This window comes from Passer domesticus, chromosome 5 (genome assembly GCF_036417665.1).
Source record: "Passer domesticus isolate bPasDom1 chromosome 5, bPasDom1.hap1, whole genome shotgun sequence".
NCBI classification, from domain to species: domain Eukaryota; kingdom Metazoa; phylum Chordata; class Aves; order Passeriformes; family Passeridae; genus Passer; species Passer domesticus.
In genome coordinates this window covers 71,324,759-71,342,811 of record NC_087478.1, presented here as the reverse complement: position 1 = coordinate 71,342,811, position 18,053 = coordinate 71,324,759, and the positions used below count along the sequence as shown (strand labels likewise).

The 18,053-nt window shown below is 39.7% G+C and overlaps 1 protein-coding gene across 1 annotated transcript in view; it reads left to right on the top strand.

Annotated features, from left to right (window-relative positions):
* Nucleotides 1-18,053, top strand: part of BICD1 (BICD cargo adaptor 1) — a 167,233-nt gene that overhangs the window by 103,123 nt on the left and 46,057 nt on the right. Inside the window, 2 exon segments of the mRNA XM_064420947.1 lie at nt 13,992-14,144; nt 17,235-17,672. Of these exon segments, the coding sequence (XP_064277017.1) occupies nt 13,992-14,144; nt 17,235-17,672 (591 nt within the window).

Sequence of the window (18,053 nt, the reverse complement as noted above, 5' to 3'; positions counted from 1 at the left end):
TCTAATGGGAGGGTAGGAAGCAGAGGGAGCCATTAAGACTTTGGACTGCAATCCTCCACTGCCAAGCAAGTTTCTGAGCAGTACCTGGAGATTTACAATCCAGTTACACTCCCCCGTTATCCATGGGTGCCCTTGTACCTCGGGGGCATGGCTGAGGGCTGGATGGGCAGGCTGTCACACTGCCCTCATCTCCCCAGGCCACCGAGCTGCCAGGGCCACCAGTGGGGCCAGTCTGGCACCCCCATTTCACCCATCTGTCACTGACAGGCTGGAAGGCTTGAGGGAAGGCTCAGTTCAGAATTTGGAAACATTGATATTGACATAGATGAGGCTTAGGTGAACATATCTTTAAAATTCAATGTTTTTCCCTCTGGATGATGTTTTCACATGAACATGTTTTTCTAGATTTCCATAAATCTGGAAAGAAAGTAGTTCTTCATTTATCAAGGTCCTTGAGCACAGCTTCAGCAAGGACAAGAAAACTCCTTCATTTTCTTGCTGCAGCTGAGCCCCCAGAGCTGATGAGTCCCTTTGCTCACATGTGCTATAATGTTCATCGATATTACTTGGTATTTGCCACTGTCTTCCTCATGCCACTAGGTGTTTATAGAAAATGATCAATGCTCTAGGTGGATTTATCTTTAGATTTCTGAAGGGCTGTTTGCAGGGGTTTTTATGGGTGTTCCCAATTATTTTATCTGTATTGTATTACTGTATCAATGATCTATTTTAGCAGGAGGCTTCTGCTGTCAGACTAACACCCACAGTGAGCTGGGTGAAAGTCCAGTAGAAACAAATGGTGAAAGGAAAACAGCAGTGGTTTTAAGGGGGAGAACAAGAGAGTAGAAAAAAAATAGACTTAAACATAATTTTTATGTTGCTAAACAATCCCATAACTTGCTTGATATTTTACTCCCTGAACAAATACAGAATTTATGGCTTTTATTTTTTCCATTTTGATGCACTGCAGGCAGTTAATGATACTCAGTGTTTAGTCAATTCCCAAAGGAATTATTTGATTCTAAGGCTGTGCAGCCATAGGCAACATGCTTCAATAATGTGTGAGAACTGCAGCATTAATAGCTAGTCCTTGCACTGTGTTCTTATGGCATGTATTACATCTGTATTTGTCCTGCACGCTGAGCAGCAAGAATCTTGTTTGTGCAGCCTTTAAAGGAAAAGATAGAAAACTGTCAGCATGAAAATTATTACTGTTGACTGTAAGATATATATAAATGCACATATGTATAAATAAGTGTGTGAAACTTAGGGTCTGTACTAGAATTTAAAAAAGGGCAGATTATAAAAGCCAAGATCGGGTTTCAAACCAATTTATATTGAACAGTGAAGAGTACTACACTGTTACAGCCATACTTCCTGAGTACAGGTATTTTTACTGACCATAAATAAATTCAAGTAACCTTCAGTGCAATTTACTTTACTAAATCTTTTATGTGGTCATTTGTATTAATGAATCACCATGTGTGTTGTAATGAGTAAAAATTATGTGTAAAATTCGGTCCTAAAAGTTGTGGTTTACAGACAAATGAGGTACTTACCTTTGACTTTATTTGCTACCTAGGTCATTCAAATATATGCTCTAAAATAAAAACCCTAATTCTTTGATGGAAAAAAAAAACATTAGTCATCAAGCCGTCTTCATCTTTTTAATATTAATCAGCTGCTGTTTCTGAATTGATGTTTCTGCTCATGCCACAGAAGAATTAGTGGGGGTGGGTGGGTGGGTGCTCTGCACACAAGGTCAAATAGGCTGCAGAATGCTGTGCTGCTTTTTGCAGCAGATGGGTAATGTTACATGGATTTTAATTACTGCAATTGCTGCTGACTTTGAGGAAGTACTCTCCCTTAATAATGACAGATTTGGCCACATAATAGTATTTAAATTTTGTGGCTCAGATGTGTTTGTTTAAAGATGCCATGCCTTTGCCCATCTGGAGAAGAATAATTAGTGAAGTTTAACTTTCCTGTTGTTCCTGTTTTTATAGCAACCCTTTATACTGTATTGATATTTTTTGAGGGGAACTTGAAAGAGCCTGTTGTCATTGGAAGGGTATTGGGTGTTGATTCACAGAGCTTTTAAAGCACCTCTGCAGCTGATGATCTGCAGGAATAATTTTTTTGAGGACGCTCTGCTATGAGCATGGGCTTAGAGAGCTCCTTTGATGCTGAGCTCTCACAGCTCCTCTGCAGCACAATAGAGAATATGCCAGCAGATGACCCCTTGAAATAGATTTGTACCTGTGAAGAGGTTTTTATCTCCTTTAGCCACTTTTCCACTCCACTTTCTAGAAAGTGTTGAAGCGTTCTTCTTTCTTTCAATGTATTTCTTCTGCCGTGTGAGGAACAGTGAAGGAATACTCTGTTATTCGGGGTCTCCTATTCTTTCCCCCCTCCATTACCTATTTTTTGTTGTAGATCATTGCCCATCTCCCTGCGTGTCATGCAAGGACATCTAAAGAGTTTGCTCTATGGTGGGAACTATCTGGAAGCCTCATTTCTTACCTGCTCTTCTGGTTGTAGAGGACAGAGAGATGGCTGAAGATGAATAGAGTAGGTAAATGGAAGTCTCCTGCAGAGAGGAACAGATGCATTAGTTTCTTGCCTTCTGTGGGTAGGAGAAAAAATATTGTTTTTGTCTTTCACTGTGAAAGACTGCTTCAGATTCAACATTCAAAATGTTATAAATGAGAAGTTTGACTAGGCCAATATTCAAGCAGCAATCAATTTATTAAATAATATGGTAAAGTATGAGCAATACAGCGCTGGGTGCAGTGGGGGAAGTTTTCCCTCCAGCTGCACACTGACAGTTGAGGCTTACAGGTATTTATAGAGGTACTCATAAGCTTTCTCAGCAGTTTCCATTCTCAATTTTTACGTCACAATTCTATACACTATTGTGGTTTAGTTTTTCTCAGGATGTATCTCAGAAAGCAGTATCCCCAGATGGTGGGGTCCGGCTTCCAAGAGAAGAAAGAAGTCTCCCAGCTGGTGAGGTCCAGATTCCAGATGTGGGTCCACCTTTTAATTGCAAGGACTAAAATCTCATAACAGGGATGTCCAGCTTCCCTTGGTTGAAACTATCAATCCTTGAGTTGATGTTCATCTTCCTTTCTCAAGCTGCTTTTCACTGTTTTGTTAAGGCATCAAGATAAGCATGTTTCCTTTTTATATATTCTAAAGCTATAGTTTCAAAGATCCTTACTACAGGCAATATTCTAAAATTATACTTCAAAAGGTTATTGCAAAACTCTTTAAGGCTTAGCTACAAGCAGGAAGTTCCGGTCAAACCGCAACATCCTTAAAGTTTTAATTCAAATGCTCCTAAATCAACTTAACACATATAAAGGTTAATTGTGAACAAAGGATAGGTTCAAAGACATTCTTCCATGCTTTACTTCCTCAGCTATTTATTAGAATTTGTCTTTATAAGTGTCCCATGGTTGGTTTCCACACATATCACAATCACAAATACACACGTTGCCTGTATGTACCTGACACAAAACACAGCTTTATATTTCACAAAAATAGATCTGTGACAAAAGCAAAAATAAAGCCAGGAAGCAGATGTCTGGGAAAGGTGATGGGATTGTTGGAAGTCTTTAACAAGACATTAGATGGATATCAGGAATGGCATAGATGTAGTTGCTCTTATCCTGGGAAAGATAATTGGACTACTAGATGCTGCCCAGGGGCCCCTTTGAGATCCAGTTGTTATTACTTTTATGGTCTTTGGTAAGCTGAGGATCAGGACTAGTTACATGTCTCATTAATTTGAACTCAGCCCTCTACTAATTTAACTACACTGACCCAGGGACCAGATGTATTGATACTGCTGGCCAGCCCTGGGTCTGCCTGTCACCTCTCATCTTTCTGTGCTCTCACACACTCCTGCAGCACAGCCTGCCCACAGCAGGGGAGAGCACAGGAGCTTGCTCTCAGACATGCATGTTGCAATGTCTAGCTGGTGTTTACAAGAGCAAAGATTGGCTTGGTGTGTAAATTGGAAAAAGCAGAGCCTGGGTAGTACTTCAAGGCAGGGCAGGGTGGGGAGGCTGAGCTGAGAGCCCCAACCTGGCACGTGCATCCCTCGGCAGCACAGTTTGATTACTGGTGTGAGGAATAGAGGGAGGGCAGGACTGAGCTGGCAGCCACCTGTAACTAAAACAGCTCCAAGTCCTGAGGAGGAGAGGCAGTCACCGTGGGGAATGGAAAACTTACAAGGAGCAGAGCTCTCTGCCTGAAACATGGGACAGTGGAGCCGCTGCCCAGCATGCCTGTGTTATAAATAACTCTGGAGTTGCTGGCTTTTGCTATTATGTATTGGCTTTTGCAAGTCATTATTAGTCACAGTAATTTTGATATAGTACAGTTTGTAGTCACTTTTAACTGCTTTAATATAGTACAATTAGTCATCTCTTGTGGCCAATATATTAGTGCGATAAGCATATATTATAGTTTAGGCTTTTGCAAAATACTAAAATAGAGACAATGTGTTGTGCATTGTAATGCTAACTTTTGCAGAAGTACCTAATGCTTTTATTTGTGTAACTAACTGACAATGGTAAGAATAAATTAGATAATATTGATTTAATGTATTTGTGAAGTATCTTATCTCTGTGATAAGATAACATTGAAAAGAACCGGGAAAATAAGCTTTGAAAGAAAGAATGCAAGGAGGAATTTACCACCTTCCCTCTGGTTATCAAGAACTGTCAAACCACAGAACAGGACCTCATGAAGAAATAAAATATATAAATTTCATCTACAGTATGGCATGTACTTTAAGAAGACAAGTCAAAGGTTGAACCAAGCAAAAGAATTCCCAAAACATATAAACTCAAAAGAATGTTTGAATATGTATAATCTGCATGAACAGGCATTAAAACAATATAATGAAAAAAAAAATAAAGGAAAATTGGTTTAAGCTATCTGATGTGCCTCTGGCAGTTGCCAAGCACCCAGCATGCTGTTCACTGTCCCTTTTATCCCTTATTAAGCTTTTAAAAATTTTAGAGAGTGAGCCTTGTTTCTCACATGTGGACACTGGTTACCACCAGAGCTCTGAGTCCATCCTGACAGCAAAAGTTAGGGAAAGACAGAAGACAGCAGTGTTAAAGCAAGGAGCCAATAAACAAGAATGTATTTTTCCATACCAGTCAAGCATAATGAAATCTAAAATAGTAGAGCTCACCCCTCTTATTTGGGTGCTTTGGTGTTTTTTCTCTTTCCTCCTGTAATAAATAGGTGTGATTCATGCTGATAAAATTGAAACAGTAATCAATATTGATACAGTAATATTTGGAAATAATAAAACAGTTAAAGGTGAAATGCCAAGAAAGAAAAGGAGAGGAGGGCTCCCCCCCTTCTCCTGCAGATGTTCAGAACAGGAAGAAGCAAGAGATAACTATTACTAAATTTAGTTGGAAGAAGAGGAAAATTTGGTTGGACATTCAGGAAAATGTTAATTATATGAGATTTATTGCTTTGATGCTAGAACATAGTATTGGCTTGTATGATATTAGCTTTAGCTTGCATTATACCAGCTTAGTGTGCATGTGTAATCCAAAAGGTGAATCAAAGGACATCGAGGAAGAGGAGAGGCCTTCATCAAAGATGACCCTCAAAGAGAGTGGTGCGACCACCTAAAATGGTGGAGCATGCGTGGTAAAAGTGATAATAAAGGTGCAGATACAAGTGTGACGAGTCAAAAATGGGAGGAGATGGTGATGGTGTACAGTATGAAAAGGGGAATTTTGGGCTTGGCAATTCGTGCGTGAGGGAATGGGGGTCAAGCTGTGCACTCCGTACCCAGCATGGTTATTTTTGCTTATGCGCTATTATAGAACCAAATTATCCCTTATCATAACTAAATTATGTTGTCAATATTTTGCGTGTATTCAATTTTATATATTTTAAGCTACTTCATTAAAATTGCTGCTACATTTAATTTCGTTTAGGTTTCTTTTATGATGGGATAATTGGGCAAATATAACACCTCTTCCCACCTTCAGGCGTTCACTTTACTGCTCCTGGCTCCTCAGTGTTTCAGTGCATACAGTGAAATCTTAATCCTGCTGAAGCTATATTTAATTTTATTTATTTAATTTTATAATATTTAATTTTATAATCTATAGCAATAGGGCTGGGTTTCCACCTCTGGAACTTGGAACAGGTCATAGAGTTGTTGCTGAGCAGCAAGCATACCCAAATTAGAAATGACATGTTTTCCTATTCCCTACCTCCTGCTAGCACCAGTGCCTTTGTATCCAGCCTGCCAGCAAACTCAGGGAGTATAAGCACCATTAAAACTATCCTTGTTTGTTTTCTGGAGTGGCTTGCTGCTCTTGATCTGGCTGGTGATGTGGAAGGTAGCATTGGCCCAAGGGAGGGTCGGGACCTGGGAACAGCAGCTGTGGGACTGGTGAGCTTAAACTGATCACAGCCCCACACCCTGTTAGCACAACTTTTCTTTTGTTGGTTAGCCAGTGCCCCTTTTGGATCGGGAAGGAGATTTGGCATTTTGGACCTGACAGATGGCCTCTCAAAGAGATACATATAACTGGCAGATGCTTCTCCTGAGTGATCAGTTAGGCTTTAAAACCAGCTCTTGGCCTCTTGATGAGCTTGAAAAGGCCTGTGCAGTTTCTCCATCAAAAAGCCTGCCTTGAGGCATTGTCATGTAGAATCACTGCTGTTGGCTTCTTAAATGGTATATAGAAAGTGACAACATAATAGGAAAGGTTATAACTGGGGCAAAAAAAAGTCCATTCAGTCCAAAATGCCCCAGATCCACCTTTTTTTTTTTTTTAACTAATCTGTCAAGAGCAATTTCGTTTTGGTATTTTTATACTACTACTCATCCTGCTGTAAGTTGATGTGGAGTGAGCAACAACCCCTGCTTCAGAGAGTGCAGACCTGAAGAAAAGGAGGCTCAGGGAAGACCTCACTGTGATCCAGAACTACCTGAAAGGAGGTTGTAGCCAGGCGAGGGTCAGGCTCATCTCCCAACTAAAGACTGACACGATAAGAAGAAAGGGCCTCAGGTTGAGATTAGATATTAGGAAAAAATTCCTTCACCAAAAGGGCTGTCAAACACTGGAAGATGCTGCTTAGGGAAGTGGTTGAGTTGTAAATGCTGTAGGAAATTAAAAGATCTGTGAATTTTGCACTTAGGGAGGTGGTTTAGCAGTGGCCTTGGCAGTGCTTGATGTGATGGTGATGGAACATGATCTTGTCAGATCTGTGGTCTTCATGTGCATCCTCCCTCCCCCAGCACGCTCTCTCCTTTGCCATCCCTGACAGGCAATGTGGTTTATCCTAAGACAAGGACACCAGGTGGGAATTGCAGGAGGACCTGTCTGGATGCTCACATAGCATCCACAATGTCCTCCTCATGGCAAAATCTGTTCCAGCTAATTGATATTTTGCTATTTGCAATGATCATATATATATTCATGCATGAAGCCATTCCACAGAGATGTAGAAGAGTCAATTTAACTGAACAGTGCTGTAACCCTGGAGTCTGAATTTTCTCTCATACTGTTTTAATAAAGTTTAATTTGGTGAAGTTTCTCGCTCTTTGAAGGGATGAAGAATATTATAGCAGTATTTGTTGCAGAGTGCTGATATTAATTATTAATAAGTATAATTGATTCATTAAGAGATAATTTATGTATAATTAATGCACTAATAGTAATGCATTAATTGCTATAAATGCAGTCAAATCAAACCATTATTTTTCAGATAATATGCATGATTAGAGATTTGTGGTTCATACCATCTTATAAAGAAGTCATCATAATATTATGTGGCCATGATACTCAGCAGGAAGATTTAATACCTGAACCAGCAGAGCATTGCTATCTTTTTATATATAATTATACATGGAAGTCAATAAAATAGCTACTTTGTAGAGATTTATGTGGGGCAGGATTTACAATGTTAAATATGATGGGTTTCAAACTTTGTGATAAGTGCATAAATGGGCCATTTAATTGCCCTTGATACAAATTCACCCTTCTTCTTTAGATTTAGCTATTCCAATTAAGTGCACTGAGCATTTCAGATTATTAAATTATTAGATGTATTGTAAGTGATTTATTTGAGATCTGTTGCTGGTGAAGGAACTTGAAACATATATTATCATAATCTGGTTTCTAATCTGTGTGCCATAGCCAACAAATACATGGCTTTTTTTCATCCTTCCCATTGATAGTGCTGTCACTCTGTAAGAATATCCACAGAAGGGAAAGACTGTAAATACTTATGCTATGCCACAGTTACATTTTCAAAAATATCTCATGCACAATAGCATTTTTTGTTTCCTGGTTTTTAGACAGTAAGTGATGTATCTAAAGCCAAGGAATGTCAGAATCATACATAATTTCAAAAGTTTGTGATTTCTGGGTTTGGACAATAGGAACTGCATTTGTTTTCTTAAAGTAGGATGCCAATACAGCTTAGAGCAGATACAATATCATGAAGTCTAACAAAGCCACCTAAATTAAGCTTTTTGAAGACTGAGACCAGAAAATTCAGGTTAAAAAGGAAGATGCAGACTTTTGACAGTCATGAAAATGTCTTTGAAATATTTTTTTTTGGGATGTAGAGATATCTATGTATTGAAATACCGAAGTTAGTTTTGTAAGAGATGTCCAGGCCTGCTTAGCTGGACATCTGCATGTATGAATCAGGAGGATTGGGGTGCAAATTCTGCAAAAGAGTCAGATAAGGTCACTTTAGGTCATCCACAAAATCCATTTAGGTTTTAAATATACCTGGAAGCATGGAAAATGCCATTCTTTGAGTTCAAGTTGAATGTTCCTGTATATGAAGGAGGGAAACTTAAAGGCTAGTGTAGAGGACTCTGGGGACTTACAATGCTTGATGAGAAAAAATTAAAATATTTTTGCTCTTCTCTTGTCACTTTCATTCTCTCTTCTCTCAACCCCTGTTAAATTAAATTTTCTATCACTATAGCTGTTCTTCATAAAAAATACATGCTTCATTTCCTGTGCAGAATAAAGTAAACACGGCAGATAAATTTGCAGTGAGGCTTGTCAACAAACACATAAGATCATGGATATTAGGCTGAGCATAAACTTTCTCTCGTATTCAATTTACTGTTCTTTTTCTCTTATATTCAATTTAGTAGTGCAATAAAACTGTCATCAGATCAAATGGCGTTTTATCCTGCATCAGCTAGAAAACAATGCCATTAAATTGGAAGGGTACAATTTGGGTGTATACCATATACCATTGCTCTCTTGTGAGTTACAAAAATTAAAAAGTTCTGCACAGCAGGATGATATGGCTTGCATGTTCCAACATGTAAATAGGGATTTAGTCTGGGTAGTTCAGGGTGTATAATTAATTGATTATTTATAAGGCTGTTTTTCAGGGTGAAAAATAATATGTTTTACTGCAGTAAGGGCCTGAAGTCTCTGAACATTTGTTTGAACAGAGTGGATTTGTTTGAACAGAGTGGGTGGAAAAAGGCCAAACACTACTTCCACGATTTTTTTGGGGGTGTAAAAAGCAGTAGACAAAATACAAAAATAATGAAAAAAGCCTTCTTTACGTATTTCAGCATAGGCTAAAGAAGGCTGCCTCTTTCCCAAGAAATTCAGTCTATTTTGTCACAGTTCAGGAAACCAGGACCCATTGGAATTCACAATTCACTTCTCACCTTGGAGATGAGAGTACTTAGTTTTAGGGGTCCCTTCCTGGTCCAGTTTGGTTTTTTTAGGTGAATTAATAGGCCACAGGAGCACAAGTGGATTCCTACAGCAGCACTTGGGAGTGTTCTGACATGAAAATTTTGTATTTTTTCATACTGTTCAATATTAGCCACTTCCAGTCCTTCATTTTAAAGTACCTTCTCACTTGCAATTATTTGATATTACGCAATGTATTGCAATGTATCCACACATGATTAATCCAATGTGCTCTGTGTGTGGGATCTGAAATAAAACATTTTGAAATGGCTGAAACAAAAATGAATAATACATTAATATATAGTACATTTAATTTACTAAGAAGTACAAACTTCTGTTATTTAATATTCTCTGAGCATATATTATGTTTAATTTGCTAAGAAGTACAAACTTGTATTATTTAATATTCCACTGATACTCAGAGATTGATGGTTGGTAGGATATGGACATGGTCCTTGCCTCTGCAAAACCTAGAGGTGTCTTTCACTTTTCATATATTGCAATTCAGAAAATAGATCTGAGTACCAGTAAAGAGGTGACCTGAACAGTCTTTGTCTCAACTGAGCCTCCTGTTTTTCATTTGCCTGTTTTTCATGGGCTGCTCTATGATGTGTACGTTCATTAGGGCTGCTGTGGGGCTGACATCTTCCACAATTAGTGCTCACGTATAATGAGATGCATTGCTGACAAGGACTCTCTTGTTTTCTATAGTTTCACTGAGAGGCCTTTCCTTCTTCTTTGGCAGCAATCCATTAAAGCCGTTGCACCATGTTCAGCTGGGTGGCTGGGATTGAAAATAATTTTCAGGCATCGAAACTTTGCTCGTGTGTCATCAGCTCCACCTCTTGGATTAATTTGGCTTTTGCAGACCCAGTACATAGTTCATAGGGGAATTCTCTCTGGGAATGCAAAAAGTCCTGAGGCAGTGCCCTAGTAAAAGCATCTGGCTCAATTGCTTTGTCCTGCCAGTTCTGTGCTTGATGAGTAGCAAAGTTTAATTGCAAATTACTTTGCTAATAATTTGGGTTACATTGTCCTCTAGTGGCTCATGTAGATAATGGCCCTGCTGGTATCCTTTTGCTTTGTGTTTTTAAATGCTCTGATATTCTTTTCATACAAGTCCACCAAATAAAAAATTTGCTTCTTTTTGCCATTGTATCAGTACAGCAAGACCTCTCCTCTATAACTGTAGATATTTTGCTTAATAAATGTGTATTTTGAATTGTTAAAAATAACAATAGGATTGTGAGAAGTTAATACATTTAATCAAAACATTTGATGAAAACAAATATGTCCTTCATACCAACAGTAAAAGAGAATAAACTCAACATGTTGGGTTTTTTTTGTTTTTTTTGGGTTTTTTTAATAGGTTCAGGACTAGTTCACTTTCAGAAAATTCACAGAGCTCTTACATAAAGGAAATCAGAATGGCCCTCCACATGTCCTGTGCTACTCACTCGTAAACCTCAGAAACATTGGGTTTTGGGCCTGTGGAGTGGAATCACTGCCTTTCCTGGCAAGCATAAAGAGCACTGGAGTGCTTTGCAGCTGGGTGTTTGCCAGCATAATGCAGATGTTTGCAAGTAGGAAGAGGGATCTGAAGCATGGAGAATTACTCCAGGGTGTTTGCAGTGACAAAAAAATAAGCTATATTGCTTTGAAAAGGTGATGCCCTATTCTGTAATGTGCTGAGCTGGTTTGCCCCTGTGTCAGAGCAGCAGGATTGCTTCCAGTAGAGGCCTTGGCCTTGGCCATGGGAAGTGTAGCAGGCAGTGTTTGGGCAGAACCTGCCACATGGGATGCTCCAACAGGCAAGTCTTCCTTTTTCCTGCTCTTTCTTCCTTGATGAAATGCCATGAGTAAGGACAAATTGAGGCTGCACTGCAGAAGGAGTTTCTGTGTGTAAAAAGAGGAGAACGATAGAAAGTTCCATTTATGTCTCCAAGATACGTAGGAAGCAGCAGTTATAAATGGTGGAGGAATGTGGTATCTCTTCTAAAGAAATAGTTGTGCACTCCAGCAAGGTGATAGCTCATGTTTTCTGTTGCAGTTTGCTATTACAGTAGGGACAAAGGAGTACTCCTATCTTACAGAATTAATTTTCAAGGCTTTTTCAAGCTACCTTGCCTTGTAGCCTATCAGGGAACTGCTATATTGGGATTCTATAAAAATTCCTTGTTCATGTCCTCCATTCCTGGCCACCTCTTTCATTCTTCCCTTTTAGAATCACAGAATCAGAAAGTGGATTGTGTTAAAAAGGTGCTTAAAGATTCCACAGTTCCACGCCCCCCATGATGAACAGGGACACCTTCTGCTGGACCAGGGTGTTCAAGGCTCCATCCAGCCTGACTTTTTGGGGAGGTGCTCCTTTCCCTCAGCAGTGCTGATGGCAGAGGCACTTTGGATCATGAGCAGATCTGTCCTGGCTGCTGGTGGTGTTGTCTCACCCCAGTGAGGTGCAGGCAGCACCGCTGGGAATGGCTCACTGAGCTCTTCTGGGATCCTGTCAGGATGCTTCCTGTCCCAGGGCTCCTGGCAGTGTTGGATGGATGCCAGGGAGCTCATTCCCTGGGCTGATCAGCCTCAAACACTGGGAGAGTTGCAGTGCAGCTTAATTTACCCTTGACACAGTGGAGTTGAGCATTTGGTGCTGTCCCCATGCTGCCTCAGAGTGGCACACACCCCACAGCTGCCGCAGCTGGGAATGTGGCTGGGCTGGCGGAAACAAAAGGTATAAAGGCAGCCTGGGGGTATAAAATGCCTTTATATCTTTTGAAATCACCTGTGGTGTTGCTCTTACAATTTGTTCAGAGGTTTATTAGGCAGTGATGGATGCAGGAATATTTACTTTTAGCTAATGCTCTGTGGATCTTCTGCTCGGAATATTTTCAGGCATTTTCAGTTCAGCAATCAGGTAGTTTCTTTACTTCTTAATTAGCTGCTAGGAGGAGGGTGACGGTTTTTAGTTTTCTCTAACAAAAAGTTTTCGTTTTTGAAAACCCTTTTGTCAAGTCTTGCATCAAAATATTTTCTTCGTGCTTTGCAAAGTTCTTTTCCAAGGGTTTGTACTTCTTTAACCAAGATGCTAAGTGAAGTTTTGTTTATCCTTAATTCAGAATGTGGGGTTTTATCCTTCATGTACCACAGAGTGAGTGGTGCAGATTGATTGATTTATAGCTCCCTGACTACAATTTCTGCTTAAATATTTGACTTTTTTTCCAGGTATCTATCAGGCCAGTGGTTCCCCTCCTCCACAACTGGAATCTTGTACAGAAACTCATTACTGCTTTCCAGGTGTGCTCTCTCTGACATCCCAGCAGTGAGGGGACTCTGCCCCATCAGTGAGGTCTCTCCACGAGCTGCTGTGGCAGTGCTCAGGATTCACCTGCAGGAAAGGAGATGTGATTGACCATGCCCATTTCTCTTAATCAGACAAATGCAGGCTTCTCTTCAAACTGGGGCAAGAGGTTGTTCCTCCCAACCAGCTGTACTGGTCACTGTTCACTTCCAGCTGTGTGTGAACTCCACCACTCTTTACATCGTGGGTATGCCAGCAGAGTCTTTCCAGAAAAACCTGACCTTGATGGCAAACTCAGTCAGAGCTGGAATCTGATGGAATCGATTTTTGGTGAAACTGATCCCTCATGCTCTCTCTCATAAGGCTGCCTGAGCTCTGTATGTGCTAATGGGAAAAATAAAACGGTGACCTTGTGTGTTCCCGGGTGTGATCCTGCTCAGCAGAGCCAGGCGTTTGTCAGGCTTTTGACAAGTGCTTTCCACCCTGTGCCTGCCTGTGAGCCTCTCTAGTGCCTGCAGATGCAAATGTGAGTGCACCTTGCTCCCCAGCAGATGTCTTTGGAGAACAGATGTCAGTGCTCACTGCTTTTCTGTATGAATGTAAAACACATCCTACAGTGGAAAACAGGTGGTAATTTTATTTACATCCTCCTGTATTGGAGAGCAATGAAACTAATGAGATATGCTGCAGCATTTCCAGGGTTTCCATTTCAATAAACCTCTAATCTTGAAACTGTTTTAATCAGGTTCCACTATCAGACGTTCTCATTTCTGCATTGCCAGCACCCATCTGAAATGATTGCTTGGCCTCAGATTAATAGGTGATGGTGTTTTGATGTGCACTGTTAAATAATTTCAATTTCAGGATTAATTTCTGTTTGGCCTTTTCTGAAGGTAGTGTTCAGCATTGAAGTGGCTGTGTGTGAATTGTAATGTCCTTGTGTTATCTCCTATCAGAATAACGAAATGGTGGAGCTGCAGAGGATACGGATGAAAGACGAGATTCGAGAGTACAAGTTCCGAGAGGCAAGGCTGCTGCAGGACTACACTGAGCTGGAAGAGGAAAACATTACTTTACAGAAACTGGTGTCCACACTGAAGCAGAATCAAGTAAGCCTCGAAAGATTCAAGGCACTGTACTGTAAATTGTTACTATTTTCTCCTATTTCCATTATGTGATCCAGTAGGGCAGTTTGATAGAAGTTTCTTTTTATGTTTGTGTTTGTTTTTTTTTTTTTCCCAGTAGGGTTTTTGCTAATCACTTATTCTAAAATGGTGTTGCTGCCCATTTTTGAAATATGGGCAGGCTCTCAGTTTTGAAAAATTGAGAAAAACTGGAATACTTTATTGTAGAACTATGGAATCACAGAGGAATTATTAAAAGAAATCTATTTTTGCTTCATGCTTTTCCTGTCTCTCAGGAACTCAATGCCCAGCAGTCCATTAAAATGTGCAAGAAATTTGGTCTCCTGTCAGAAGAGTTAACTTGTGGTGATGAGAATTTAAATATCCAGGTTGGATGGTATAACACTTCCTGCCTTTTAGATTCTGTCTAGACCATCATAACATTGCACTTCATAACACCCTCTCCTCCCTGCCCTCAGAGGGTCACAGCTCTGCACTGCAGCTCCTGGTTGTGTCCTGACCTATTGCCTGGTGCTCCTGGGGCTTCTGTGGAAGAGCCAGCCCTGTCACAGTTTCTGATGGCAGCCTGGGAACAAAGCTGCCTTATTCCTGCAGGAATAAGCAGTGCTATTTCAGCTCTCTTTTACTGCTTTTTTTACTGCTGCAGCGCAAATGCGATTGAAACACTTAAAACAACAGAGCTGTGCTGCAGGGAATACTCAGGTAATAGAAATGGGTGCATAATTTCCTTATTTATGAAGATGCCTAGTCCTTCACACTGCTGAAATGGAATTTATAGCAGATCATCTTTGTTGCCAGAGTTATTTACCCAGACAAATTCCTCCTTTGAGGCATGGATTTTTTTTTCTCATTAACCTCATAGGAGACATTTTCACATTTTCAGGAAGTAAACGACCCCTTTATGGACTGTCCTAGTTTCCCCCAAAAATGAAATCTGTTTGCAAGTGTTTATATTTGTCATAATATTTCATTTTAACCTAAACCAAATGTCAACAGTCTGTGGAGAGAAAAAGCATTGCCACATTTTGAAAGGCTTTATAAATCATTCATTTTGCATCCCAGATCCATGCACTTGTGATTCCTAAAATTGCTTTAATCTACAAGATAAAATTTTAAGAGCATTTTATACTTTAATGGTTGAGTTTACAAAACCATATGTTATAAATCTTGGTGCTAAAATGTCATTATCTACATGTTGGGATTTTGTGTAGCTTTTTAAAGTAAGAGTCTATGAGAAGGTAACCATAGAGATATACACCTTTAGTTTTTATGTGTATTTAAAATTGAAAAAGTGTTGGTTGTTTTGTTGGGTTTGGCTTTTTTTCATGTACTTAAATTATAAACATAGATACTTGATTGCATTCCACAATTTTTCCAGATGGACCTGTTCCTCCAGTAAGGAAAGATATTAAATTGCCAAATGTAGATTTGAAACTCACATGGATTTTCCTTTTCTATTTAAGAATGCCCACTATGACTTTGGGACTTTCTTTGTTTTTTGATATGTTTCCTGTTTCTGGGTTTGAAGATTACTTCTTTGATTTTTAAGTTTGCCTTTCCAAAGGTTGATAAATACTTTAATAGGAGTGGTGCATTTTTTTTTGCCAGAACCTTATTTTAGTTTGATTTAAAATCCATATATATCAAATATTTTAAAAAAATCTATACAATGCATTAAGCTTGCAGATAGTAATGTGTTTGAATTATAAAAGCATCAACTGCAAAAAAATTGGGGCTTTTTATGGAAACGTGAAAATTTGGTATGTTTTTCCCTCTTCCACCAAGCTATGAAATTATTTCACCTGATAATGGGACTTTTTTTTTTCATTTTGAAATTCAGATGCATATGACTAACATGATTGCAATTAAATAAAAAAAAATCAAAGTGTCATCATTTTTACCAGGAATGCTTGTCAAGCATAGATACAAACCTTGACAAAAAAGCTCTTTCTTTTCATTGCTGTGGGGTTTTCCAGCAGTGAAAAGGAACATGAAGGACAGCAAGGGGGAAGCATTTTGCAGTGGGGATCTCCTGCACTGTCTAGGTATTGTTGATGAACTGGTTTTGAGCAAGCCTGGGTTTTTCCAGGCTTTGTTTCTTGTGAGGTGAAATGGAGAGGACTGAATGAAGGAAAAGGATTCTTTTTTTTCTCTGCCTGTAAAGGACAGAGAAGCTGCTGTTTAGCTCAGCTCACAATGCCCATAAATACCTTGATAAAACACCACACCTTGGTGTGGGGCAGGACAGAACAGTGAGCCCCTCCAGGGCTGCCAAGGGGTGTCACTGGGACACATTCCAGGCACTGTGGATGGAGCAACAGGTTCCTGTGTGCTCCAGAGGGACAGCCCTACACACAGTCCAGGGACTGTGCGGGGCTGAATGAGCTGTTTGCTGCATTCTTCTGGTAGTTTAAAAATCTCCAGCAATTTTGGGGCATCTTAGAGTTTAACTGACTGTTCAAATAGATTCCTGTTTAATTTTTAAAATTAAATGCCTCTGGGGTAATGGAGAGCCTTGTAAACTACAGAGAGGAGAGTTGAGTCTCTTCTACTGGTTTTGTACCTTCCATCCATAATTTTGAAAACTACCAAGATACTTGAGAGTATCTGTGCCTGACTGACTTCACATCCAGAAGGAATTGAGATATGAGGTCATCTTCAGAATATTTGTAAATCATATATCAGGCTATATTAACCTATGATCTATGAATACCATGATATACCAGCATTGCTTATGTCAATTCATAGTAAATCTGCTATTACCAGGATATTTGCTAATAAACAGCCTTCTTCCCATGAAATTTCATTGCTTATCATGAGTTATTCAGAAAGAGGTTTTCTATTTCTTGAGTCTCACATGCTGAAAAAGTGAACACTGAAGTATTTAACAGAGAGAGCTCCACTTTTTGCTCAGTCAGTTCTTTGCAGCAGCAGCAATGTCTGGTGTTCCAAACCATAGTTTCTCTATCACTTATCTCAACAGGGCTGATAAATGGCAGGTTTCCACAACTCAAGTTTTAGTATTATGAATGTTCTTTGTCTTGTCTAATTCAGGTTGAATACGAAGGCTTAAAGCATGAGATTAAACGATTTGAGGAGGAGACAGTGTTGCTTAATAGCCAGCTAGAAGATGCCATCCGGCTGAAGGAGATTGCTGAGCATCAGCTGGAGGAAGCTCTGGAAACTTTAAAAAATGAAAGAGAGCAAAAGAACAATCTGAGAAAGGAACTGGCCCAGTATATCAACCTCAATGATAGTATGTATAATAACCATATTAATATATCAGTAGATGGGTTGAAGTTTTCAGAGGATGGGGGTGAGCCCAACAATGACGACAAAATGAACGGACACATCCACGGGCCTCTCGTGAAACTCAACGGTGACTACAGAACTCCCACAAGTAGGAAAGGAGAATCTCTGCACCCCGTTTCTGACCTCTTCAGTGAGCTCAACATATCAGAGATACAGAAACTGAAGCAGCAGCTCATGCAGGTAAGGGCTGAATTTAATGTTCTTGGAGTGTTTAGACATGTCCTATGGACCCTCGTGCCAGTTTTGCTTCGGTCATTCCTGGTGATGTTCTTGATCACATGTGTCCATTTTCCAGACTTCTGCTTTGGTGTTTCTTTATATCCAGGTTTTGCCAGAAATATCCCTAGTAAACAGAGTACATGCCTGCGCAAAAGTCAGTGTGACCTGAGCAGATATTTAGTGCAAAGGGGAGAAAGGGACATAGATGCTGGGGTTATGGAAGGTTGGATTCCATTTTTCCTGCTTTCATAGTGGTAAATGGAAATTGCAAATGAAATAAGGTATTCTTCAATATGAAGCTATCTGAAAAAACTCTCATTAAAATACCTGCGTCTAGAGGTT